We start from the raw sequence: 26304 nt of genomic DNA on the forward strand, positions 1-26304 counted from the left end.
CACAATTGTTCATAAATTAGTTTTTGCAAATAGCAATTAGTTTCCCACGTGTAAAATGTCTAAGTGCATTTTGTTGGTTAATTATTCATGCTTCAAATGATTACATTGATTATTGTGTGTAACTTCACAGGGGGTACACACATTTTTGTATCTCACCCCTGCTCCATCAACTCCCCTTTTGGTGATTTTATCACCACACAATCATCCCACCTAAATTTTCTTTAAGAACATGTTTCTGGCTCTTTCGGCTTTAGACCTTAGTATCTCTCATAAGTTGCCGTCTTAAATCTTCAATCCTTTTATTATTTAATTCATCAAGTTCGATTTCACCCATTTCACGTTCTCTTTGGATTCTTTTTTCAATTTTTTTTTTCAATTTTCTCTCAGCTCTTTTTAATCTAGTACAAATACACCTTAGTCTTATCATCACTGTTATCATCATTATTACAGTTGCTGGTATTAGTATTTTCCCAATTAAAGAACTACCTATTTCAGTAAACCACATTTTTACATTATAAAAACTCTTACTAAGCTTCTCTAAAACACCATCAACCTCCAGTGGGATCATTTCTTTATGCAATTCAGTAATATTTTTAATATACCTCTGTATATTTTGACTTTTATCAGGAATATAAGTACAACAATGTTGCACTTTTAATATTCCACAGACTCCTCCTTCTTTTGCCAATAAAATATCAAGAGCAAGTCTATTTTGCATCACCATAGCTCTCAGGGAAACCATTTCTGTATTTAACATAAAAAATCCCCCACCTGTACTTTTGGATAAACGATCTGCTATCGTTGACAATTTCCGATTTTTATTTGCGTTGAAGGATATTCCCACTGCTGGTATCAGTGCACCAAAAATATCACCTACAATTTCTAGAAAAGTTTCTCTCCTCCTACATGTTAATGGTTTACCTTTCTCATGAACTCCATTAGTACCTCTATCTACATGAAAAATTGTAGGAAATACCAAGCCTATGTAGCAGGTACCATGCCAGTGGTCTGGAAATCTATAATAAGCTTTGTTACCACAAATGAAATATAAACCAGGAAATACAGGATCTTTTCCCCCTTTAAATCCCCATCCCCCAATAATTCTGTAAGTGTCCTTGCAATTATTTGCTCCCACAAAATAGTTATCATACACTGCATTGTCTCTCCTAATACAAAATGTTCCTTGTTGGGGAAGATCTATTCCCAATGCAACATTTGTATCACTTTTTACAAAATTTTCTTCATCAAAATTCAATGTGGCTGGTTTCAATGTACTTGCAGTAGCTTTTCTCTGATAAGCTAATCTTCTATCTTCTGCCATTTCTAAAAACATTTTTTCTGCCTTTTTCAGTTTACATGTAAGATTATTTATATATGCATTCAATTCAATTCAATTCAATTCTTTCTTTATTCGGTTATTAAAACACAACAACCATAAAAGTTCAGATAAAATCACAGTTAATGAACATAACAAATTCCTCCAGTGCACCAAAGTCAGTTCATCATAATTCAGGATGCAATAGATTTCCGTGATTTAAAAACATTTTTTTAAACCGAAGAAATTGATACAATAGTTAAAATATTGTCAAGTTTCTGTACAGCTAAAAAATAAGGGCGACAGCGATTCATTTCCATGGTCTTCAATAAAGGAATAAACCACCTTCGTCTAGGAATTGTGTAAAATTTACAGAAAAAAAGAATATGTATATCTGATTGTTCTGACAAATCGTCACAAGGACACTTATTCAAGATTTTCGACCAATCATTCCTGGCAGGGAAACTAAGTGACCTAAACAACAAATTAAATCTAAAACGAATTAATAAAAACCTCTTGTAGTCACTCATTTGTACTTTAACATATGGCTGCATTTGTCTGGAAATCACAATTTGCTCATGGGCAGCCACCATTATTTTCGGTGCACAGACAAAATATCGACTCCAAAATATCGAATGGACAAAATATCGAGTTAAAAATATCGACAACAATAAAATATCGATAACAAAAATATTGTTGGTCAAAATATCGAATAAAATAATGATAAAAAAATATCGAGTACAAAAATATCGACTAAAAAAAATTGACAAGACAAAATATTGATAAATAGTCAAAGTAAAAAATATAGATATTATGTAGAAAAAAGGTTAAAAAAAAAAAAATTATTGATAGTAATTTAAATTGTAGTTAATGTTTAGGAGCGGGATGTTGGGTTAATAGGGGATAAGGGTGGGGAGTAATTTAATAATAATTAATTAATTAATATATGTTTGTAAATATTTTTAATTAATAATTAATTGGTAATTAATTAATATTAATTAGTTAATTAATTAATATAATTTTGTACATATTTTTAATTAGTAATTAATTGGTAATTAAATAATATTAATTAGTTAATTACATTAATTAGAGTAATTTATTTATATATATAATTTTTAGTTATTGTTAATTAATTAATTGGGAAAAAATAATATTAATTATTAAATTAAATTAATTACAGCTAATGTGCTAATATATTTACTTTATTGTTATTGTTAATTAATAATTAATTGGTAATTAAATAATATTAATTAATTTTGGGTAAATGAGTATTTTTAGGGTTCAGGGTCAGTTTTGGTTTTTTGGGTAAAGGGGTATTTTTAGGGTTCAGGGTCAGTTTTGGTTTTTTGGGTAAAGGGGTATTTTTAGGGTTCTGGGTCAGTTTTCAGTTTTTGGGTAAAGGGGTATTTTTAGGGTTCAGGGTCAGTTTTCAGTTTTTGGGTAAAGGGGTATTTTTAGGGTTCAGGGTCAGTTTTCAGTTTTGGGGTAAAGGGGTATTTTTAGGGTTCAGGGTCAGTTTTCAGTTTTTGGGTAAAGGGGTATTTTTAGGGTTCAGGGTTAGTTTTCAGTTTTTGGGTAAAGGGGTATTTTTAGGGTTCAGGGTCAGTTTTCAGTTTTTGGGTAAAGGGGTATTTTTAGGGTTCAGGGTCAGTTTTCAGTTCTTGGGTAAAGGGGTATTTTTTGGGTTCAGGGTCAGTTTTCAGTTTTTGGGTAAAGGGGTATTTTTAGGGTTCAGGGTCAGTTTTGGGTTTTTGGGTAAAGGGGTATTTTTAGGGTTAAGGGTCAGTTTTCAGTTCTTGGGTAAAGGGGTATTCTTTGGGTTCAGGGTCAGTTTTCCCTACTGTTGCACCCACTGGAGTGGGAATAGTAATTTTAACCCCTACGCTATCCAACGCTTTCCCTACGCTTGCACTCTTTGGAGTGGGAATAGTATTTTTTACACTTCTGGTATCGTACGGTAATATAATAGTATCTTATTTAATTATAGTATGTTACTATATATATATGTTTTAACAAATAAGATTGTAAACATTTTTTTTATTATTTTCATTTATTATTTAATTATTATAAGATAATTTAAGTATTTTTAAGTATATTTTAGTAATTAAATTTGAATATTAATTTAATTTACCACTGTTTTTAATAAAGTCGATATTTTTTACAACTATATTATTGTAAACGATATTTTGTACTCAATATTTTTGTACTTACCTGTTTGTAGATACAAACTCGATATTTTGACTGTCGATATTTTGTCCACGATATTTTTGCAAGTCGATATTTTGTCCCTCGATATTATTTCAGTGATCCATTATTTTCATAATTTCTGTGGTGGTTCTGCACTCATGCAGGTAGGTCATACACTTTTCCTTCAAAACTTTCCTAGAAATGTTACACAGGGAGGATGGTTCATTATAGTAATTTGCCAGACCAAAATCCGTGAAGAACTTCTTCACGTAGCAAGGCCATCCAATTTTACCACTTTTTTCTAGCCCAACTACGTTATTCACAATGGAATGGTTTAACCCACATTCATCAGTCGTCCAAATTCTGTGCCATAGCAGTACCGGGGCTGTCTTTATAATATCTTCTAGATATGTTTCCCCGAGTTCTGCATGGCAAACATATGTGGAAACACTTTTTGGAACGGCTAGAAGGTATTTCATGAAAAGGTTTTCTACCACCTGTAATGACTTTACATTCGCATGTCCCAACAAGCCTGCGCCATATGTCGCGATTGGTACACAAGTAGCTTTATACACTATTAACATCTCCCCAATAGGTTTCCTGCCAATTTTTTTTACTACAATTTTTTAAGGCCATTATTGATTTGCAGTATAATAACTTCCTAGTCTTAATTGTGGTGTTCCATAGACCCGTATGATCGAACAATACTCCTAAATAAGAAAAAGTTGAAATAAATCAACTGGGGAAGAACCAATAAAAATGACCTTTCTCTTTTTATGTGCACCCAAACCACAGGTCATGGTGAAGGTCTTTGAACAGTTTATCCTTAGGTCCAATCCTGTCATAAAATCTGCAAAGGAGGTAACTAAGCTTTGCATGGCCAGCGGAGTTGCTGGCACTGATCTTTCCCCCACCATCGGCATATCCCTGCACTCCCTCAATAATGTGGTCTCCACATCATTAATATAGAGTGTAAAGAGAAACGGTGTCAAGACGCAGCCTTGTTGTACTCCCCTAGCGATACCAAAGGATTCTGTACATTCGCCATTTTTTCCATATTTAACTCTAGCAGATGCACCTGAATAAAGTTCCCGAAGGAAATTAATAATTGATGTATCTACCCCCAGTTGTTCCATAACCAGCCAAAGTTTACTGTGTAAACACAGTCAAATGCAGAGGTTAAGTCTATGAAAGTTAAAAACATTCAACCCTCCTTGGCTTTTGTATATTTTTCTATTAAAATATGCAAGTTCAAGCACTGGTCAATTGTACTAAGCCCTTTCCTAAAACCATATTGTAAATCACTGATTATTGTATTTGCATCGGCCCATGTTTGAAGCCTATTTAAGATTACTCGCCCAAAAACTGTAATGGTGGAGTCCAGAAGCGATATTGGGCGATAGCATTGACAAGTAGCTCTGTCCCCCCTTTTAAATATGGGAACTATCACCGACTCACACCAGGAAGATAGAAGGCCATTTCAAAACGTAGCATTGAAAAGTCGGGTTAGTATCGGGGCCCAGAGACCTACATTATTTTTGTATAGATCCAACGGGACCCCGTCAGGGCCGGTCCCTTTCCCCCCAGGCTTGCATAAATACTAGCATTCACCTGTGCTACAGAGATATCAGGTACCAAGTTATTTTTTAAATGGCAATAATCTCCAGTTGTGTTTTCCTGCATTAAGCGATCTTCCTCTTGTCTCTCAGCAGAGTATAATTCTGAAAAATGCTTCACCCACTCTTTTTCTGTTATGGCTACTTCTATTCTAGCTGAAACATTATAATTAAAAAAAGGGGGCCTTAACAGCTTTCCAAAAAGCTGCAGTATCTTGACTTAATGATGCTTCGCACAAAGTATCCCATGCTTCTTTTTTTAAAATAACTTTTCTCTTTTTTAGGGTCTGCTTATAGACATTTCTACAGTCCTTAATTAGGATACTATCTTTAACTGGGGCATTTAAAGCATGTTTAAGGTTTGAATAGGCCTTGGTACAGGCCGTATCAAACCTTTTTAACACCTTTTGTTTCAACCCATAGTAGCTTCTTAATTTGTGATGTAATAATAAAAAGTTTTTATAATATCAGTATCTTCAGAAATCACATCCGTACAGGCGTAAAACTGGGGCTCAGTACTACTTACTAATTTTTGTAGAAAATCTTCTGGGATAATTTTTGTCCACTTTAAAGAATAACCGTTTTTCCTGGCCATAGAGATGTTATCTACTCGTGATTTAGGCATGTCCTTTCCACGTAGTGCCCTAGGTCTGCCATGAAGAACTAAACTAAGGAGAAAGTGGTCACCCAATGGATTTTCGAGGGTGTTAAATGCCTGAATCATACCCCCATGGCTGGCCGTCATGCTTATGTAATCGGTTGTTGAATTTGGCCCTCTACCACTAAAGGTGGGGAAAAATGGCATCTCAGGGCTGGCCAGTCTATTCGCAAAACACATTTCACACCCGAAGATGACTTCATTTAGGTGGTCCCCACACTTGGTATGCTCAAAATGGCTCAGACTGGTATCTTTAACCAGCATGACACCACATGTTCCTCTCTCCCCTCTTACACATAAGGAACAATTAAAGTCTCCTGCCCATATAAGACAGACCTCTTTAGAGCTTCCTTTCACCATAGGTTTGATATTGCCACCTAAAGACTTAAAAATATTGTTCACGCCCTCTCCCGGGACATTATTATAAAAATTTACCAAAACCAAAGAAAACACATTATCAATAACAATCCTGATAATATGATAATTCATGTTGTTAAAAACTATTTCTACTTTAGTGCATAGTAACATATTGGACACATAGGTGCATAAACCCCCTTTAGCCCTACCATGAACAGAGCTAATGGCAGGGGAAACATAAGTTTTAAAACCACTGACATGATCAGGGGTCGTAGTCCAGGTTTCTTGGAGACTAACAATATCATAATTGTTCACAAGGTTTACCCAATTTTCGTTTTCCAATTTTGACCTTAGGCCTGCGATATTCCAACTCACAAATGATCATGTTTCCTTGTTCGTTTGGCTAGCCAGCGTATCCGTGTTACACTTAAGCTCCAAATTAACCCCTAAGGATGGGTTTGCATCTGTGATGCTATCATTCAATAAAACCTGCTAGTTTCTCATAAGTTCCACAGAGCCTACCCCATCCTTTGCCTTGATCACATTCACACCCAAGTTATCATAAACAGACCTTAGGCCACAAGGTCTCAAAGATATTGAGGGGTTAATAAAATTAATGTCTGTGGCAAGTCAATCAATATCCTCCAATCCCTGCAATATGTCGTAACGATTGGATGTTGGTATATTATAACTGGCCCCAGTATATGCATATTCTATTGTTAATTCATCAATTTCTAAGAAAAATTCTCCTAAAACTTTAGCAGGTTTCACTTTGTTCACTCTAATTACCACATGAATTTTAGCAAAAATGTCATAAACATCAGAATAATAAGATTCTAATTTGCCTGTCTGGTAAAATAAAATAGCTATAACACTACAAGTCATTCCATACCTCAAAGGGAGGTGATGATAGGTCACACCCTCTGAAACAGATGCAGGCAACTGCATGCAAACATAGCGATCTTGTACATCCATAGTTTCTACATATTCTTTTAATAATATGGCAAAAACATTCTTTGAAAAATCATGAATAGATCTATCTTTGTGCAATTCTGTTTTATCTACCAATTCTACATCATGTATTTTCTCACTTTTATTATCATCTTTACTTTTATAGGAATGTTCAAAACTTAAATTAAATGGAATCAATATTGCTAAAATAATCCATATAAGCATTAATAAAGCAGTGCATATCAAACACATTCTACACAATTTACGTATTATTTCACATTTAGATGAATTATTTGCAGGCATTTTTTTTACATTGTCTTTTTACCACTTTTCAATGTCTCTTTATCAATTTTTCACACAAAAAAATGTGTTCATTCAAAATTATATTTAATTACGTTTTCTCTTTTATTTCATTTGACCTTTTTCTTTCCTTTTCCACTTTTACTTTTTCCAGAAATTAATAATTCTTTCTGTGTGCTTGACTTTTCTCACTCACCAGAGTCACTTTGATTTTCTTGATTATTTTCAATTTCTGTTATATCAGGTAAAGAGATATATATCCACTCAGGTGATCTATACTTTTGATTTGGTCTCCTAACTCTTTTGGGTCATTGCAAAATGTCTTTATTTTTCTCTTTTTGGTCTTCTTGGCTAGAAATCTCATTTACTTGATCTTGTGGTACTCCATTTATGTTTATCAATTTGAATTTTAGTCCTTTAATTTATGTAGGCCAATTATCTCCTTTCTTGGCCTTTTTAACTACTGTTTCAATTGTTTCTCTTTCTACCTTCCAAGCCATTTTTCTGTAACTTTTTCTCAAAGTACTTTCTCCATCACTTTAATCAGTCTCCGTTTCAGATTTGTCTTTACTTCCCTAAATTTTGCACTTTATTGTTTCAAATTCAGTTTCTAAATCTTTGCCCACAATCGCAATTTCCGGCCGTTTGCGAATGCATTTGACTAATTTGGAATGCATCATGCATTTCGCAATTTTAGGAATCGCAACCATGTTGCGATTTCTAAAATTGCGATTGCATTTAAGAAATCGCAATTTCAGATTTCTTAAATGCAATGCATGATCATTTTTTAATTGCGAATTCGAAATTTGGAAGTGGTAAATTAGCATGAAGTTGAACTTCATGCTAATTTACCGAAAACTTTCAAATATGCACAAATTGCATTTTTGAAACTTTTAATTTATACACACACATGCCCTTGGGGTATGTGTGTGTCTAAATTGCATTCTAAGTTACATTTCAAGGGTGCAGGGAGGGGTCTTTGGACCCCCCCTGCACCCTTGAAATTGCATTCACATTTTGCGAATCGTAATTTGAAATTTGCAAAATGTGAATGCCTTCCCATTCATTCCTATGGGCCTTTTGGCCCATAGGAATCAATGGGAAGGGTTTTCCTTATTTGGGATTCGCACATTGTGAATCGCAATTAAGGAAAAATACTGAATCGCAAAAATAAACGCGAATTGTTCATGCATTGCAGTTTGCGATTTCTAAATTGCGATTCCTTAATTTTCGCAATTTAGGAATCGCAAACGGGTGCAATGATGCATGTGGCCGCTTGTTCTTTTCCAATCAATTCAACTCTTTTGCAAGGAATCTCTTTATAACTGTATTTGGAATCTCATCCTCACCGTGAGGTACTTCCTTTTCTCCACTTTCAAGATCAATATTTCTCTTTTCAGAACTTTCTTCTTGATTTCAAGAATCTCCTCTCTTACCAGTTTTATTCTGCTCTTTTTCAGTGTCCAAACTGTTTTTTTCTTTTTCCAGATGTCGGCTTACAGGACGATCTTCAACACCTGGAATTTCAATTATTTCAGTCTCTGCTTCTGATGCTGAACTTGTATCTGGTATTTCCAAATGTTGCCTCACAGGTCGAACTTTCTTATTTGAAACTTAATCAACAGTTTCTTCCCCATCAGAATCTGAACTAGTTTCTTCTTGCGATTGTTGATTCTCTGGCTCTGGTACACAAATTGTATGGCTGGTGTGCACCCACCTTTTAACACCACCACATTTCACTGCTGTTGTACTGACCAAAATCACCTGCCTTGGTTTATCCCACCTAGGTACCAGGAAATTTCTCCTTCTATGTATTTTTATGTGGACCCAATCTCCAGGACTAAAATCATGAGTTGGATTCTTTTCTTTTGTGCATGCATCAGTTCCAACCTGGTGAAACATATAACCAATCGTGTCAGATAAGCCTCTACAGTAATCCAGTATGATATCATCCTTTATAGTTAGCAGTTTGTTGACAGGTACAAATGCTTGTCTCATAACTCTTCTAATTAGTATTTCATGTGGACAATGGATTTAGGCCCAGATCTCTGTACTGGGGTGAATGTATGACTTTGTTCTGCATTCTGTCCATCAACTGTGATTTTTGCATTGGCCACCCCGAGAGGGATGGGTATGCTCAGACGTGAGTCCCATGCTCTCCACACCACTGGATTCAAGCAAGCCGGGCTGAAGACAGCTGGAATGCCAGAAACCGGTCCTCGGAAGATTGTTTCCGGTCCAGGGAAGGCATGGCTTGGCAGTTCGGGCTGGACTGTTCCCATGAGGCACAGGGTCAGACTGATTTGCATATGGCCATGTCTGAACTGGGGTGGTGTGGAGTGCACAAAAAAGATGGATTTAGGCCCAGATCTCTGTACTGGGGTGAATGTATGACATTGTTCTGCATTCTGCCCATCAACTGTGGTTTTTGCATTTGTCACCCCGAGTGGGATGGGTATGCTCAGACGTGAGTCCCATGCTCTCCCCACCACTGGATTCAAGCAAGCCGGGCTGAAGATGGTTGGAATGCCAGAAACAGGTCCTCGAAGCTTGTTTCCGGTCCAGGGAAGGCATGGCTTGGCAGTTCGGGCTGGACTGTTCCCATGAGGCACAGGGTCAGACTGATTTGCATATGGCCATCTCTGAACTGGGGTGGTGTGGAGTGCAAAAAAACGATGGATTTATGCCCCGATCTCTGTACTGGGGTGAATGTATGACATTGTTCTGCATTCTGTCCATCAACTGTGGTTTTTGCATTTGTCACCCCGAGAGGGATGAGTATGCTCAGATGTGAGTCCCATGCTCTCCACACCACTGGATTCCAGCAAGCTGGGCTGAAGACGGCTGGAATGCCAGAAACCGGTCCTCGGAAGCTTGTTTCCGGTCCAGGGAAGGCATGGCTTGGCAGTTTGGGCTGGACTGTTCCCATGAGGCACAGGGTCAGACTGATTTGCATTTGGCCATGTCTGAACTGGGGTGGTGTGGAGTGCAAAAAACGATGGATTTAGGCCCAGATCTCTGTACTGGGGTGAATGTATGACATTGTTCTGCATTCTGTCCATCAACTGTGGTTTTTGCAACTCCTTAATTTTAAGTCACTGCCAAAACACGCCTCGGAGATCCAACTCCTGATTGAATCACTAGACCTTGATGCTCTGTTCATGACAGAAACATGGACAGAGATGGAGCTTGAGTTAGGGCTAGACTGCCCTGCAGGGTTTAAAGCATTCCTCAAGCCAAGGCTTGATGGTAGAGGTGGTGGGACTGAGTCATTTTTCGGGCCTCCTGGGGCATCACCCCGCTTGATATTGATGTAGTTGCTCACATAGAGATTTTAGGGTTCTCTATGAAAGACCCATCTGGGCACATTCTGACTGGTGTGGTCTGTTATAGACCCCCGGGTAATGTCACTGTACAACAGCAGCAGCAGTTTGTTGACGTGGTCAGCAACATGGCCCTTACTCATCATAGACTGTTGATACTGGGCGATTTCTATCTGTGGCCCAACGGGAGGTTGGACACCGCCTACTCTAATCTCATTCAAACTTGTGCCAACCTGCACCTTCAACAATGGGTGCAAGAGGTGACCCATATAGAGGGACATGTATTGGATCTGATGTTTGCTGGCGAAAACTCAATAATTACGGACAGGATCCTACCAGTGGGCTGGTCAGACCACTATTTGGTCGAATTTAGAGTTATCCATGTTATAAGGACCAGACCCACATCTATTGAGGAAAGGTATTTTCTAGGCAGGGACTGGAAGGCCTTTCTAAGGCGGACAAATTCAGGTCGGGCACTTAATCTAAAGTATCTTTTTGACCCTGGGAAGACAGTCATTGAGAACTGTTCTGGTTTTTATGATCACCTAACCCGAGTGGTTGATCAGCTTGCTCCTCTGGACAACATCAGGCTGCGGGGAAACCATCTGCCCCTTGATATACTAATGAATTGAGGATGCTTATGCTGGAATGTAAGCACGCGGAAAGGCAATGGCGAAGTTTGCACCCCAGTGAGGCTAAAATCAGATGGAGGGAACTTCTAGCTGTGTACAAAAAAGCTATAACCAGGACTAAGGCCGCATATTTTGCAGACCTTATTCTCAAGTCCTCCAATAGCACCAAAGGTGTCTTCAATATACTGAGAGAGCTGACCAATCCGGAGTGCACAAGGAATAAGATGGTGCCCTCACAAGAGTTATGCAACGGATTGGCAGCGTTCTTTCAGGAAAAGATAGATAAGATTATTGAAGGCCTTAAGTCTGATACCCTTCTGGTCACAACCAAAAATGTTGAATTTAGAACACCTAAGGTTTGTGAAATCAGGGAAATGGGGGCTGCATTAAGGAGTTAGGAAATAACCCTTGATCACTGGGAACTGCCTTCGGAAGAAGAGTTTATTAAGGTGGCGATGGGGCTTTCCTGTGGCTCACCGCTGGACCCAATTCCCCAGAAACTCTGGAAAGAGCTTGGTCCTGAGGTCTTTCCACTGCTTTACCAGCTATGCAATCAATCACTTAGCAGTGGAGTGGTGCCTCCCTGTTGGAAGATTCCGGTGGTCTCACCCCTCTTGAAGAAACCTTCTCTAGATCCCAAATGCCTTAAGAACTACAGGCTAATCTCCCTACTGCCATATCCAGTGAAGATAGTGGAGCGCCTGGTCAGTCACGCACTTTCGAGCTTCCTGGAAGGCAATAACAAGCTGGGAGATGAACAGTTTGGGTTCAGACCAGGACATGGGACCGAGACAGCACTGGTTACCGTGTTGGACATTCTTCGGATGCGTGCAGACAGGGGACATGCTGTGACTCTGATCTTGTTAAATCTGTCCCCCGCGTTTGACACGGAAAACCATGCCACACTACTGTCAAGACTGGTGGAGGGGAAGGTGACAGATATGGCTTTGAGCTGGTTCAAGTCTTACTTGGCAGATAGATGGCAGGCCGTTGCCCTTCCTCCCTTCTAGTCAGACTTTACTAATAATAGGCACGGGGTACCACAGGGCCCGATACTATTTATTGTGTACATGCGGCTGCTTTTGGATGTCATCAAAGCCCACAATATTAGTGTGGTTAACTATGCTGAATACACCCAATTAATAGTGTCACTGGATGGTGATCAGGCGGATTCCCAGGATACCTTCCATAAGTGTATGCAGGAAATTGTGTTGTGGTTAAGAGACAATGCACTGCAGTTTAACAGCAACAAAACTGAGATTCTGCACTGTGGGGTGGGCAGAGTGCCCTCAGTCTTACCTTCGGATTTCTGGCCTTTCCCCACAGATGGCCCTATGGGACCGGTGAGCATGGTACATAATCTGGGGATCAGTTTTAATGACAAACTTAACCTGGAATCGCATGTTAATCAGGTAGTCAGGAACTGCTTCATGCTCATCAGAGGAATCCGGTAGGTTCTTCCACTGCTACCCCCTCAGATTGGAGGGACAGTGGTTAGGAGTGTTATCCCTAGCTGCCTGGATTACTGTATCGCCTTGCTGCTGGAGTCCCCCAGGTATAATTTCGAGCCTTCAGAGTATTCAGGCAGCAGCAGCAAAATTGGTCTTGAGGAGACCTCGAGGCTTATCAGCTTCCCAGGCATTAGCTGAGCTACATTGGCTCCAGGTGAGCCAAAGGATATTGTTCAAGTCGCTCTCTATTGCCTTCAAGGCACTTCACGGTACCGGGCCCAAGCCACTTCAGGGCAGGTTTGGTTGGTATGTCCCTGTACGTAACTTGCAATTCTCTGCTGCTAGCCTGGCAACCATCCTGAGATTCAAGCAAACCACTATGGGTGGAAGAGCGTTTGGAGTGGCAGCTACTCGCCTATGGAACAGCCTCCCTTTGGACCAGAGGCAGACACAGGAACTGCTGTCGTTTCAGAGGAAAATTAAGACCTGGCTGTCCCCCAGAGGGTAACAGGTAGCTAGACTTGCGGATCATTCCTACTTACTGTGTTTTTGCGCCAGGATGCCCGTGGGGTTGCAGTGCGCTTTATAAGTGTGGAATATCGAATCAAAAATATAGTTGTAAAAAATATAGTTAGTCAAAATATCGAATTTTATTAAATGTCTTAAAAGTAATTTAAAATTAATGAAATAATAAATCTAATTAACTAAAACATACTTAAAAATAATTAAATGACCTTAAAATTAATAAATAATGAATGTAAGTTAAAAAAATAAACATACAATTTTTTAATACATATATATATATATATATATATATATATATATATATATATATATATATATATATATATATATATATACATATTAACGTAATATTAATAAAAACTATACAATATTTTTACCATAGGATAGCGGGAGTGTAAAATGTACTAATACCACTCCAGTGAGTGCAACAGTAAGGAAAGCGTTGGATAGCATAGAGGTAAAAATTACTATTCCCACTCCAGTGAGTGCAACAGTAGAAAAAGCGTTGGATAGCGGGAGGGTAAAATTACTCTTCCCACTCCAGAGACTGCAACAGTAGGAAAAGCGTTGGATAGCGTAGGGGTAAAAATTACTACTCTCACTCCAGAGAGTGCAACAGTAGAGAAAGCGTTGTATAGCGTAGAGGTAAAAATTACTTTTCCCACTCCAGAGAATGCACCAGTAGGGAAAGCGTTGGATAGCGTAGGGATAAAAATTACTATTCCCACTCCAGAGAGTGCAACAGTAGGGAAAGCGTTGGATAGCGTAGGGGTAAAAATTACTATTCCCACTCCGGAGAGTGCAACAGTAGGGAAAGTAATGATTTAATATATTTAGAAAAATAAATTAAATATCAATACCAATACTGATTCTTTTAGATCTCAGTGCCGCGTTTGACACTGTGGCCCATCACACACTGCTACAGCGCCTGAGAGAGGGAGGAGTTGCTGGCAAAGCGTGGCACTGGCTGAAGTCCTTTCTCCTTGGCCGCAGCTTTTGTGTGGAGCAGGGGCCCCATAGGTCCAGAGCTATCGCCCTGAGCCAAGGAGTTCCCCAAGGCTCAAGCCTAAGTCCCACTTTATTCAACCTCTATGTTGCCCCAGTGGCATCTATTGCGGAGAAACATGGGGTTGTTGTGGTGACTTACGCGGATGATACTCAGCTGGTTGTAGCTCTTTCTCAGCCAGCTGAGCAGGCAGCCAGTCAGTTTACATCCTGCCTGCAAGACCTGGCTAATTGGATGTCAAACAATTGTCTCAGATTAAATGGGGACAAGACGGAGGTGCTTATTGTAGGCAAGTCTCCGTCTGTTTGGACATCCGCATGGTGGCCCCAGACCCTGGGCCCCTTACCTCAACCTAAAGAACAGGTCAAGAATCTGGGTATTTGGATGGACTCAAAACTATCTTTTGAGTATCACACTAGACGTGTAGCTGGTACTTGCTTTGGCATTCTCCGTTGTCTGAGAAAGACACTCGACCTGCTCCCAGTGTCAGCTAGAAGGGCCCTGGTCCATGCCCTGGTGACTTCCAGGCTGGACTACGGGAATGCCTTATATCTGGGAGCTAACGTGAGATGTCTTCAACGCTTGCAAGGTATCCAAAATGCTGCTGCACGCCTGGTGTTATCACTGCCAAAAAGATCTTCCACCAAAAAGGCATTGGGGACGCTCCACTGGCTCCCAATTAAAGAGCGTGTCCAGTTTAAAATCCTGTGTATAGGCCATCGGATCGCTCACGGTAAGTGCCCGAGTTTCCTGAGGAATCTGCTCACATTGTATAAACCAACTAGGCCCCTCCGGTCGGAGGGCACTGGGCTAATGTGTATCCCGAAGACTTGCAGGGCCAGGATGGGCGGCAGATCCTTCCGCCTTCTGGCAGCACAGAGTTGGAACACTCTTCCTCTCAGACTCCGGATGGAGCCGTCTGAAAAAGTTTTCCGCAAGGAACTCAAGACACATCTGTTCCCCAAATATTGAAGTGCTCTTTTCTGGCTGTGTTAGGGATCTTTTAGGCCACTATTAGCGCGGGGACACACTGACTAGTGTAACCAGGCGCTTTATAAGCTCAGTTAATAATAATAATAATAATAAAAAATTTATTAAAATTAATTACCAATTTAATATTATGTAATAATTAATCAATTAGAAATACAAATACATAGTAGGTATTAAAAATTAATTACCTATTCATAATTATTAAACAACAAATTAATTTTCAATAACAAAAACTAATTAATAATAAAATTAACTAATGATTAACCGTAAATTAATTATCAATACACAAAAAGTATTTTTAATATGTAATTATTTACAATTAAATCACTTTCAACTCTATTCCCCTATAAACCCACAATCTGCTACGGAAAATAAATTAATACAAATATCATTATTAGCAATTAATCAATTAATTCAAAATAATCACCAATTAATAAAAATGAATTACCAATTAAAAATTTATTACCAATAAATCAGTACCAATAAATAAAAAAATGATTTACTTAATTACAATAAATTACTTCCCACCCTATTCCCCTGTGAACCCTCAACCCGCTACGGAAAAGATATTAATACAATTTACATAATTATCAATTAATCAATTCATTAAAATTAATTACCAATTAAAAAATAATTAACAATACATTCAAAATGAATACCAATAAATAAATAAAAATATTTAATTAATTGCAATTAAATTACTTTCCACCTTATTCCCCTATAAACCCACTACCCGCTACAGAACTAAAAAGCAAAACTAAATAAAAATAATTAATATTTTCTAAAAATGTATTTTTAATTTAATATAATTAAATTACTTCCCACCCTTTTCCCCTATAAACCTACAACCCACTACAGAATTAAAGTATGCAAAAATTAAATAACATAAAATTCATTACTTAAAATAAAATAAACATGCATCACACAAAAATAATATACATTTTTCACACATAAACTAACATGCAAAACACACAAAAAATTGATATTATTAAAAATTCGATATATTTTAATGCCTATATTATATACTTCGATATTTTGACTTCTATATTTTGACAACCAATATTACTTACCTTCAATTCAATATTTCTAACTACTATATTGTGTCCATTCGATATTTTGTCCATTCTATATTTTTACTTCTATATTAACCCCTTCCATGCTGATGACGAACCCCAGCCGTCATGCACTACGGTGCTTGTGTGCTGATGACGGCTGGGGTTCGTCACGGCCCGCCCCTGTTCGTGTTGTTTACAGCACACCAGGGGAATCGCGGCCGCATGGAAGGGGTTATGTCCATTCTATATTTTCTTTTCGATATTATGGCTACAGACCACAGTTGCCCATAATCGTGAACCACCCCAAATCCATATTGACTATCACTCACTATGGTAATTCGGATATGTTCTCCCAATTTGCATGCTCGAATCAAGGCAATCAATTCAGCTACTTGAGCACAGCATACTCCATTCAGACAAGATGCTTCCATAACATCTGCCACTGTACAACAGCATATGCAGCACTTATATTCCCTTCATCAGTTCTCAAACAAGAGCCATCAACAAACAGCACATAATCTGATTCTTCCAAAGGTTCATCTTTTATATCAGGTCTTGGTTTGGTACAGCACTCCAACACACCCAAACATTTGTGATCAACATCATCTTTCACTTCCACATCCAACGCATCTGGTAACAAGGTTGAAAGATTCACATTAACACACCTAGCAATAGTCACATTGTATGTACCCTAAATTACTTTTTCATACCTGGTCAGGCGACTTTTGGTCATATATTGTGTCTTGGTACAGGTCAGGAGTATCTTCACAGAATGTGGCACATAAACCTTAACCGGATACCCCATCACAATTCCTTCACTTTGTTCAAGACTCATACTTGTAGCTGCAACAGCTTTCAGACACCCAGGCAATCCTCTTGCTACTGGATCTAATACTGCTTCCATGTCTCTGAATCAAAACTGACAATGCACATCCCTCTCTCTCACTGCAATACAGTTCAAATTCTTTTTCATAATCAGGCATGCCTGGTGCTGGTGCTTCACATAGACTTGTTTTAAATGTTTCAGATGCTCCCATTTCTTCTTCATTTAGCACAATAGGATCTTTCACATCACCTTTTGTCAGTCTCTGTAATGGTTTTACAATTAGTGAAAAACTGAACATCCACTAATCCATTGACGGCAGTAACCAACCATACCCAAAAACATTCTTACTTGTTTCTGTGTCTTTGGTGGCTTCATTCCTCTGATAATTTCTATTCTTTCTGAGGTCACTTTTCTTACTCCCTTTTCAATCTGATGACCTAGGTATTGTCCTTCTTGTTTTCAAAACTGTAATTATGATGGGGACACCTTGGCGCCGATTCCGATCCGGTAAAAAGCGCTCCGAATTGCTGTACGAAGCGTTTTTCCCCGTACGAATCGTACCAGAAGGCGTCCCCGTACGAATGTGCAAGTACGATCACAACCTAATGCGTCACTCCGTACGCCCCGTAAAAAACGCCGTACGAATCGAAAGTCCATACGAATAGCAGTCGGCTGACGCTCGACGCTACGTCCGAACGTAAATAGACCGCGTCTCCCGAACCACAAAGTACGATCCGTGTTCCACACACTCCGTACGGCTCTTTTCCTACGAGAGCTCAAAACTACCGTAAAACCACACTCCGGCACGACCCGCACCCCGGTACGCGACAAGCAGGACATGGACGCCATCGTCCGTGTAATCCCTATCCTGTACGCCCACCACCTCGTACTGAGAAACCGACGACGGCGCAGAAGGTGAGTACAACGAAGTTCTACATACCTGTACGTCTTGCAACACGCGCACATCTCCATTTCACGATTGTAATGTCTGGCCATGTTGCGCCACACACTCCCGCACATCACCAGTGAAATACGGTGGGGGCGTGGCTTGGGCGCCGATGGCGATGGTCGCCTGAGAGCTCGGCTCCGGGACTAAGCCCGGGATTATCCTGAAAATCGGAGGCCGCGGGACACCCCAGACCCCGCATTCTGCTGAGTGTGCCGACGGTAACCTGCCGAGGCCCCTGGTGGAGATCGGACAAGGGTTGATCCGGAGTAAGACCGAAGTTTGCGGAGTTGCGGAGTGCGACCCAACATGGCGCCCGGACTCCTTTGTCCCCCTGTGAGGACCTACTGACTTGGAGAAGAGCCGTGGGCGGCGACTGGCGCCCGGCTTCGCCATCCCCGGCTGATCTGGGCATGGGACATTTATTGGACTAGACCTTTTACAACGGATTTGCACTCGGTTGGACGGCCGGGTGGGTGCCCACGCAGTGGAGGACACCGGGAGCGGACGCCCTGTGATCCGAGCGGTGGCCCGCCTCGCGACTCCGCGACTAGCTACGTCTTCCAGGCCAGTCCACCTACATGGGAGGCGCGACACTCTGGCGCCGCAGATCATCCGAGGGAGTTGGTGGCCCTCACCCCGGGGCTATAGTGGAGAAGCGGGTCTGCCCGACTCGGCGACGGCTGTCTCCGCCCCCTCATCGGTGCCCCCGGACGCCGTGGCGGTGGCGTGAGCCGAAGCGGCGGAATCTCCACGGGCTCTGGAGAAGGAGGTCGCCCATACTCGAATTGAGGACAAGCACCCGGGAAGGTCGTGGTCGCCACCTGCACGAGGAGCCGCTTACTCCGGGACTCCCACGGAGTGCCCCTGGAAGCATGGGGAAACCTAGAGGGGCCAAGGGATCCAACCAGACCACCTCGGACTCTGAAGCCCAGGACAAGGAGGAGCAGAGGGACCCAAAAAGTTCTGATGGCGCGCAGATGCAGCAACAGTTCGACCGTGTCCTAGAGGCGATAGCGACCACGAGATCGGCCCTCCAACAGGACATTGCGCAGGTGGCGACGAGCCTGGGCCTCCTTAGAGCGGACCATGGCAAACTTTCAGACCGGGTCAAGGAGGTGGAGAGCAAGGTGGAAACCTTGGAGCCGGCGCAGCGAACCTTGGCCGCGACGATGAAGGACGCCCTATCCCGAATTGAGACCCTGGAACGGAGGGCGGAGGATGCGGAAGGCCGCAACAGGAGGAACAACATCCGAGTGGTGGGCCTGCCGGAAAAGATCGAGGATGGTGACATGGTGACATACTTGGAGACCTGGCTCCGAGACACGGTGGTCCCGGAAGGACTGTCCTCCTTCTACACACTAGAACGGGCCCACAGAGTCCCAGCACGACCCCCACAGCAGGGACGCACCCCGAGACCGGTGGTAGCGCGGCTGCTGCATTTTCGGGACAGGGACTTAATCCTCAATGCCGCCAGGCACAATGGCCCGTTTAAAGTAGCGAACAGTCAGGTGAACATCTTCCCGGATTACACCTACGAGACTCAGCGCAAGCGGTTCTCCTTCCTAGCGGTTAAGCGCGAGCTCAGGAGCGAGGGCATTCAGTATTCACTCCTGTACCCTGCAAGGCTCCATATCATTGTCGACGACAAAACCCAGTTCTTCGACACCCCGGAGGATGTCTGTGTCTGGCTTGAGCTCTACAGGTCAGGGAAAGATGGCTTTGGCTCCTCGTCCCAACAGGCAGATGAGCCGGAACAAAGACGGCGATCCAAGAGGGTCAGGAATCGCCGCGGCCGCACAGGAGGGCCCTCAACTGCGGAGACATCATCGGAGCGGAGGGGAGTGCTGGAAGTGTTGTCGGAGTTGTCGGGAGCTCGGAATGAAACCATCGAGGAGGAAGTAACCCTGGGGGATGAGGGAGCACCATCGGACTCGGAGGACTCTGTGGCCGATAGTGCCCATACACCGGTGATCACACCGAAATCGGTGGAGGACCTATTGGATGGACAAGGGTAACGGGGTATACTGCCTTGTTTTGGGTGGGGGCCCGGCAGGGGGGAGGCGGTTGCCGTCCTTAATTGCTGACAAAGGGGGAGAGAGGGTTTGGGGGCCTCTGCTTTTGCCCCGGATGGTTTCGGTACTGGTTGGGGCTTGTTATAGTCCTGGTGGCCCGGGCGACGAGGGCCCGCTGCCTCCGCCCAGCCCGCACCTGGCCCATAAGGCCTTCCTACGGTGGCGACCGTAGGATTAGTGGGGATTCTTGGGTTGTTGACAGACGAGGTTTGGATGGGATCTAGATGGTGCAGTTTGGGTCCTGTTCTGGGGTGGGTGGATGGGGGTTTGACTGGTTTTTGGGTTGTTTGGTTTTGGTTGGGGAAAATGGCCGCCATCAGTGCTGGGAGGATTGATGTCTTTTCTTTGTGGAGACCCGGATGGGGGAACTGTGCAAGAACAATCTGGGACAATGGCTGATGTTGCTAACTTGAAATGTGTTACTTGGAACGTAAGGGGGCTTCACACTATGTCCAGGCGCCACAAGGTCCACGCTTACTTAGTGCGTAGGGGAGTACAAATGGCGCTGCTACAGGAAACTCATCTGAACAAGGCGGAAGGGGCGGCGCTTCAGCGTAGATGGCGGGGGCAGGTCTTTTCCACGTCGTACTCCGCTTATGCCAGGGGGGCGCTAATATGGATCAGAGCAGGGGTCCCCTTCCAAGTCACGAGGACAGTGTTGGATCCAGAGGGGCGTTTCGTGGCCATCTCGGGCACTCTAGGGGGGAGGGACCTGAACGTTTGCTGTGTATACGCTCCTAATGTAGACCAGACTGCCTTCCTTTCCAGGTTATCGGGCTCGTTGGCCGACTTCTTTGCCGGGCCCCTCCTGCTTGGAGGAGACTTTAACTCCGTAGTTGATGTGGACATAGACCGCTCGCATCCCCCGCTTCCCGATTCCCCGGTTCGTCGCACGGCTAAGGGTCGACAGGATTGGCAGACCCGCTGGGGTTTGACGGACATTTGGAGGGCGCATCACCCCGCGTCTAGGGATTATTCATATTTCTCGAGACTCCATGAGTTGCATGTCAGACTAGATGGCTTTCTTGGATCGCCCGAACTGGTTTCGGCAGCGGTCCGATCGGAGTACTTATCTAGGACCATCTCGGACCATAACCCCCTCCTGCTGGATCTTCGCTGGTTTCCTGGGACGCCGGCGGTGCCCACCTGGAAATTACGACCCGAGATCCTCGAGGACAGTGTCTTCAAAGCAGACCTGGGAGAGAGAATATCGGATTATTTTGCGTCCAACGGCGGCTCCGCGAGTACTAGGGCGTTAGAATGGGACGCTTTCAAGGTAGTGGTGAGGGGTTACTGTATCTCTAAGAAGGTGGGCATGAGGCGCGTCATCCTGGCTGACTTAGACACGGCGGACCGGGTACTCCGCGAGCTTGAAGTGCGCCGCCCCGGACACCCGGAATTGCAAACACAAACGGCGGAGGCGAGGGAAAGGGTGGCGGCTGAGGTCGAACGGCTCCGCTGTTTTGATTATAAGGCCTACACGGTCCGATCTATTGCAGAGGGGGACAGGTCGAGTGCGTTGTTGGCGTGGCTGGCTAACCCTACGCGCCAGTCCCAAACGACGACTAATATGCGGGGGGCAGACGGAACTGTAGTATACACCCAACCGGAGATTCTTAGTTGCTTCCGGCATTATTATGAATGTTTGTACCGCAGTCGCTCCGCACGTGACCCAGACCGGCTTGAGGATTATCTTCGCCCACTGGAGCTCCGCACAGTGGAGCAGGAAGTGGCGAAAACCTTGGGTTCCGACATTGAATTAGGGGAGATCCGCGGGGCCATTAAACGGATGGCGAGAAACAAGACCCCGGGCCTAGATGGCCTACCAGTGGAGTTTTACGCGGCTTACGCTGACCTCCTCGCCCCTCGATTACTGGTGGTCTACAGGGAGGCGAAGAGGCTGGGGCGACTCCCGAGCTCGATGTGTGAGGCGTTGGTGGTTCCTCTCCTCAAGCCGGGCCGAGACTCGTCCGACCCGGGATCATACCGTCCCCTATCGATGTTGACAGTGGACTACAAAATACTGAGTAGCATCTTGGCCTCGAGGCTGCTGGGACACATGAGTTCCCTGGTGCATGAGGACCAGGCCGGTTTCATCCCACGGCGGAACACGACTATGAATATTCGTAGGTTGTTCCGTTTGCTAGGGGAACCATTTGTGGATGCTCCGTCCCCGGTAGTATTATCGGTGGACCTGGAGAAGGCTTTTGATAGCCTGGAGTGGGACTACCTCTGCACGGTGTTACGGAGATTCGGCCTCGGGGAGGGATTTGTTAGATGGACCGCGGTTCTTTATGCCTCTGCTTCGGCCAGGGTCCGAGCGGGCCCATTGATTTCATCGCGGTATCCGGTGGAACGAGGCACGCGGCAGGGGTGCTCATTGTCCCCACTCCTCTTTGCGCTGGCGGTGGAACCACTGGCGCTGCACCTTCGCTCAGGTGCCCACTATTCGGGCTTGTGGACGTCGGTGGGCCCGCATTATGTCTCGCTATATGCGGACGACCTGTTGCTCTTCCTAGAGGACCCGATCGACGCTTTACGTGGAGCGGAGTTGGCGCTCACGGAGTTCGGAGTGGTTTCGGGCCTCCGAGTAAATTGGTCTAAGACCTGTCTCTTTCCGGTACGCAGGGGTACCCCCGCCCCTGCGCTAAGTAGGGAGATTGGATGGGAGCCCGACTGCTTTAAGTACCTTGGGGTATTCGTTTACCACGATCAACCCGACCTCCTAGACGGGAACATTGCCCGCTGCATTCGAGCACTCCGAGGTTGCATGGACTTCTGGGCCACGCTGCCGCTTTCGGTGGCGGGACGTATCGCTCTGCTCAAAATGGTGGCACTTCCCCGGTTATTATATTACTTCCGGACTTTACCGATCTGGGTCCCACCGGCCACGTTTCGTCGGTTACGCTCCATGGTGGTCGGATTCCTCTGGGGTACGGGCCGAAGGCGGGTGGCCCTCAACACCTTGATGAGGCCGAAGGACGAGGGGGGGCTCGCTGTGCCGGACTTTGAGAAGTATTATTTGGCGGCGCAACTCCAAACCTTCACCCAGGAGATCGCCAGGGAATTCCGGGGCCCGGAGGAAAGAAGGGGGACGGGTATGGCCAGGCATGTTCTCTCCTTTATAGCGCTGCGACAGCGATTAGTCCTGCGGGACTTGTCGATGGAGGAGCGGACTATCCGCCTGTGTTGGAATCGGGCCCACGCCCGAGGCCAACTGAGAACACCATACGCGCCTGAAATACCGTTGGGGATGCTGACGGCCCTCCCCCACGGAGGGGATTGGTCACATTTGGCGGCCTGGGAGGATTCCGGTTTACAGCTCGTTGGTGATCTATACGAGGACGGAGCGCTCTTGTCCTTTCAGGATCTCATTGACCGCTTCGGGATCTCCCGGGGTGACTTTCTGCTGCACTCGGCCATTGCGAGAGCGATCCAGGCACACTGGAAGAACGGGCAGGAGGAACCCCATTTATCTCAGGTGTGCCAGTACGTAATGATGTCGGCGGGCACGGTGAAGGCAGTCACTTGCCTTTACGGCAGGTTGATTACCGAGGGATTGGCTCCTCTCACCACTTTGAAGGCTCGCTGGGAGGAGGACATCGGTAGGGAGATCCCAGAGACGACCTGGTCCCAGTTGGTGAGGCGAACCTGGAAGGGCACACGTAACGCCCGTTTCCAACTGGTCCACTATTATGTTCTCCATAGAGCGTACCTGACCCCGGTGAGAATCAGGCGTTATTTTGCCACGGCTTCGGCGGAATGCCCTAGATGCCCGGCTCAAGAAGCGGACCTCCTACACATGTTGTGGGCCTGTCCAGGACTGACGTCCTACTGGCAGGAGGTGGCGACGACACTGGAGGAGGTGACAGGGAGACTCTTGTCATTGGATGCAGCGGTGGGGCTCCTGCACTGGTTTCCCCATACCCCCAGGAATAAAATCTCTAGTAAATTTATCGACCTAGGGCTCCTCCTTGCTAAGCGAGAGGTGACCAGGAACTGGAAGGCACGGGCTGGTCCGGCAGGCAGCAGATGGCACAGTGAGCTTTTGAAGTGGGCGGCGGGAGAGAGCGCGTTGAGGTATCAGCTGGCTTGGCGTCAGGGCAATGAGAAGGCGCAGGAGGCCGCGTTAGAGTGGGAAATGTTGGTGCAGGCCCTCAGGGATTATTGTGCCCCCAGCGACTCTGAAAGCGAAGAAGCGACTCACGCCGAGTCCCGATAAACGTTAGTACTGACAGTCCTATTGCCTTCCCCGTGGGTCCAACGGCAGAATTCTATGTTGTTAGCTCCCTGGCGCTGGTGGTGGGGGGGAGGGGGGGGGGGGTTTCTTAGTTAGTAGACATTTATGAGGGAGGGGTTTATATTGGGGGTTTTAGACTTGTTTGGAAAAGCAGATGACGGACAGTGCATTATCCGGACCAGCTCCAACATCCTACTGACCCCCATTGCATTTCGCCGCCCGACCCCAGGGTGGTGGGCTGTTAGATGTGTTCGGACTGTACGGTGGGGGGCCAGAGGGCTTTATATTGTTAATATTGCTTATGATACAATGCTGGTCGCTACTGTAATGATCTACTGATTCCTGCAATAAAAATATATTTAAAAAAAAAAAAACAGTGAAATACGGTGACCGGCCGTACCTACGTCATCGACCACGGTGTACGGTACGTCACCGCAGTACACCAGTGCAATACGGAGACCGCCCGCACCTACGTCATCGACCACGGGGTACGGCAGGTCACCGCACTACACCAGTGCTATACGGAGACCGGCCGTACCTACGTCATCGACCACGGTGTACGGTACGTCACCGCAGTACACCAGTGCAATACGCCGCACCTACGTCATCGACCACGGGGTACGGCAGGTCACCGCACTACACCTGTGCAATACGGAGACCGGCTGTACCTACGTCATCGACCACGGGATACGGTAAGTCACCGCACAACACCAGTGCAATACGGAGACCGCCCGCACCTACGTCATCGACCACGGGGTACGGCAGGTCACCGCACTACACCAGTGCAATACGGAGACCGGCCGTACCTACGTCATCGACCACGGGGTACGGTACGTCACCGCACTACACCAGTGCAATACGCAGCACCTACGTCATCGACCACGGGGTACGGCAAGTCACCGCACTACACCAGTGCAATACGGAGACCGGCCGTACCTACGTCATCGACCAGGGGGTACGGTACGTCACCGCAGTACACCAGTGCAATACGCCGCCCCTACGTCATCGACCATGGGGTACGGCAGGTCACCACACTACACCAGTGCAATACGGAGACCGGCCGTACCTACGTCATCGACCAGGGGGTACGGTACGTCACCGCAGTACACCAGTGTAATACGCCGCACCTACGTCATCGACCACGGGGTACGGCAGGTCACCGCACTACACCAGTGCAATACAGAGACCGGCCGTACCTACGTCATCGACCAGGGGGTACGGTACGTCACCGCAGTACACCAGTGCAATACGCCGCACCTACGTCATCGACCACGGGGTACGGCAGGTCACCACACTACACCTGTGCAATACGGAGACCGGCCGTACCTACGTCATCGACCACGGGGTACGGTACGTCACCGCACTACACCAGTGCAATAGACGTGTGGCACATACGCCTGCAATGTGATTGTAAGTGTAAGTGGTGAGCAGAACACCCACCAGTGCCCAGCATCAGAGTGTGTGCCTAACACCCCCCCAGTGCCCACCAGTGCCCAGCATCAGAGTGTGTGCCTAACACCCCCCCCCCAGTGCCCACCAGTGCCAAGCATCAGAGTGTGTGCCTAACACCCCCCCACCAGTGCCCCCCAGTGCCCACCAGTGCCCAGCATCAGAGTGTGTGCCTAACACCCCCCCCAGTGCCCACCAGTGCCCAGCATCAGAGTGTGTGCCTAACACCCCCCCCCCACCAGTGCCCCCCAGTGCCCACCAGTGCCCAGCATCAGAGTGTGTGCCTAACACCCCCCCCAGTGCCCACCAGTGCCCAGCATCAGAGTGTGTGCCTAACACCCCCCCACCAGTGCCCCCCAGTGCCCAGCATCAGAGTGTGTGCCTAACACCCCCCCCACCAGT

General features: G+C 45.1%; 1 protein-coding gene across 1 annotated transcript; it reads right to left on the reverse strand.

The window, feature by feature from the left end:
* Positions 1-250: 250 nt before the first annotated feature.
* LOC147663579 (uncharacterized) lies at positions 251-25130 on the reverse strand. The gene is made up of 3 exons (XM_086950346.1): positions 25126-25130; positions 6834-6914; positions 251-1370 (listed from the first exon to the last, which is right to left on the reverse strand). The coding sequence occupies exons 1-3, from the start codon at positions 25128-25130 to the stop codon at positions 251-253; spliced, it is 1206 nt and encodes a 401-aa protein (XP_086806472.1).
* Between the last annotated feature and the right edge of the window lie 1174 nt (positions 25131-26304).

Source organism: Lissotriton vulgaris, unplaced genomic scaffold (genome assembly GCF_964263255.1).
Source record: "Lissotriton vulgaris unplaced genomic scaffold, aLisVul1.2 SCAFFOLD_5600, whole genome shotgun sequence".
NCBI classification, from domain to species: domain Eukaryota; kingdom Metazoa; phylum Chordata; class Amphibia; order Caudata; family Salamandridae; genus Lissotriton; species Lissotriton vulgaris.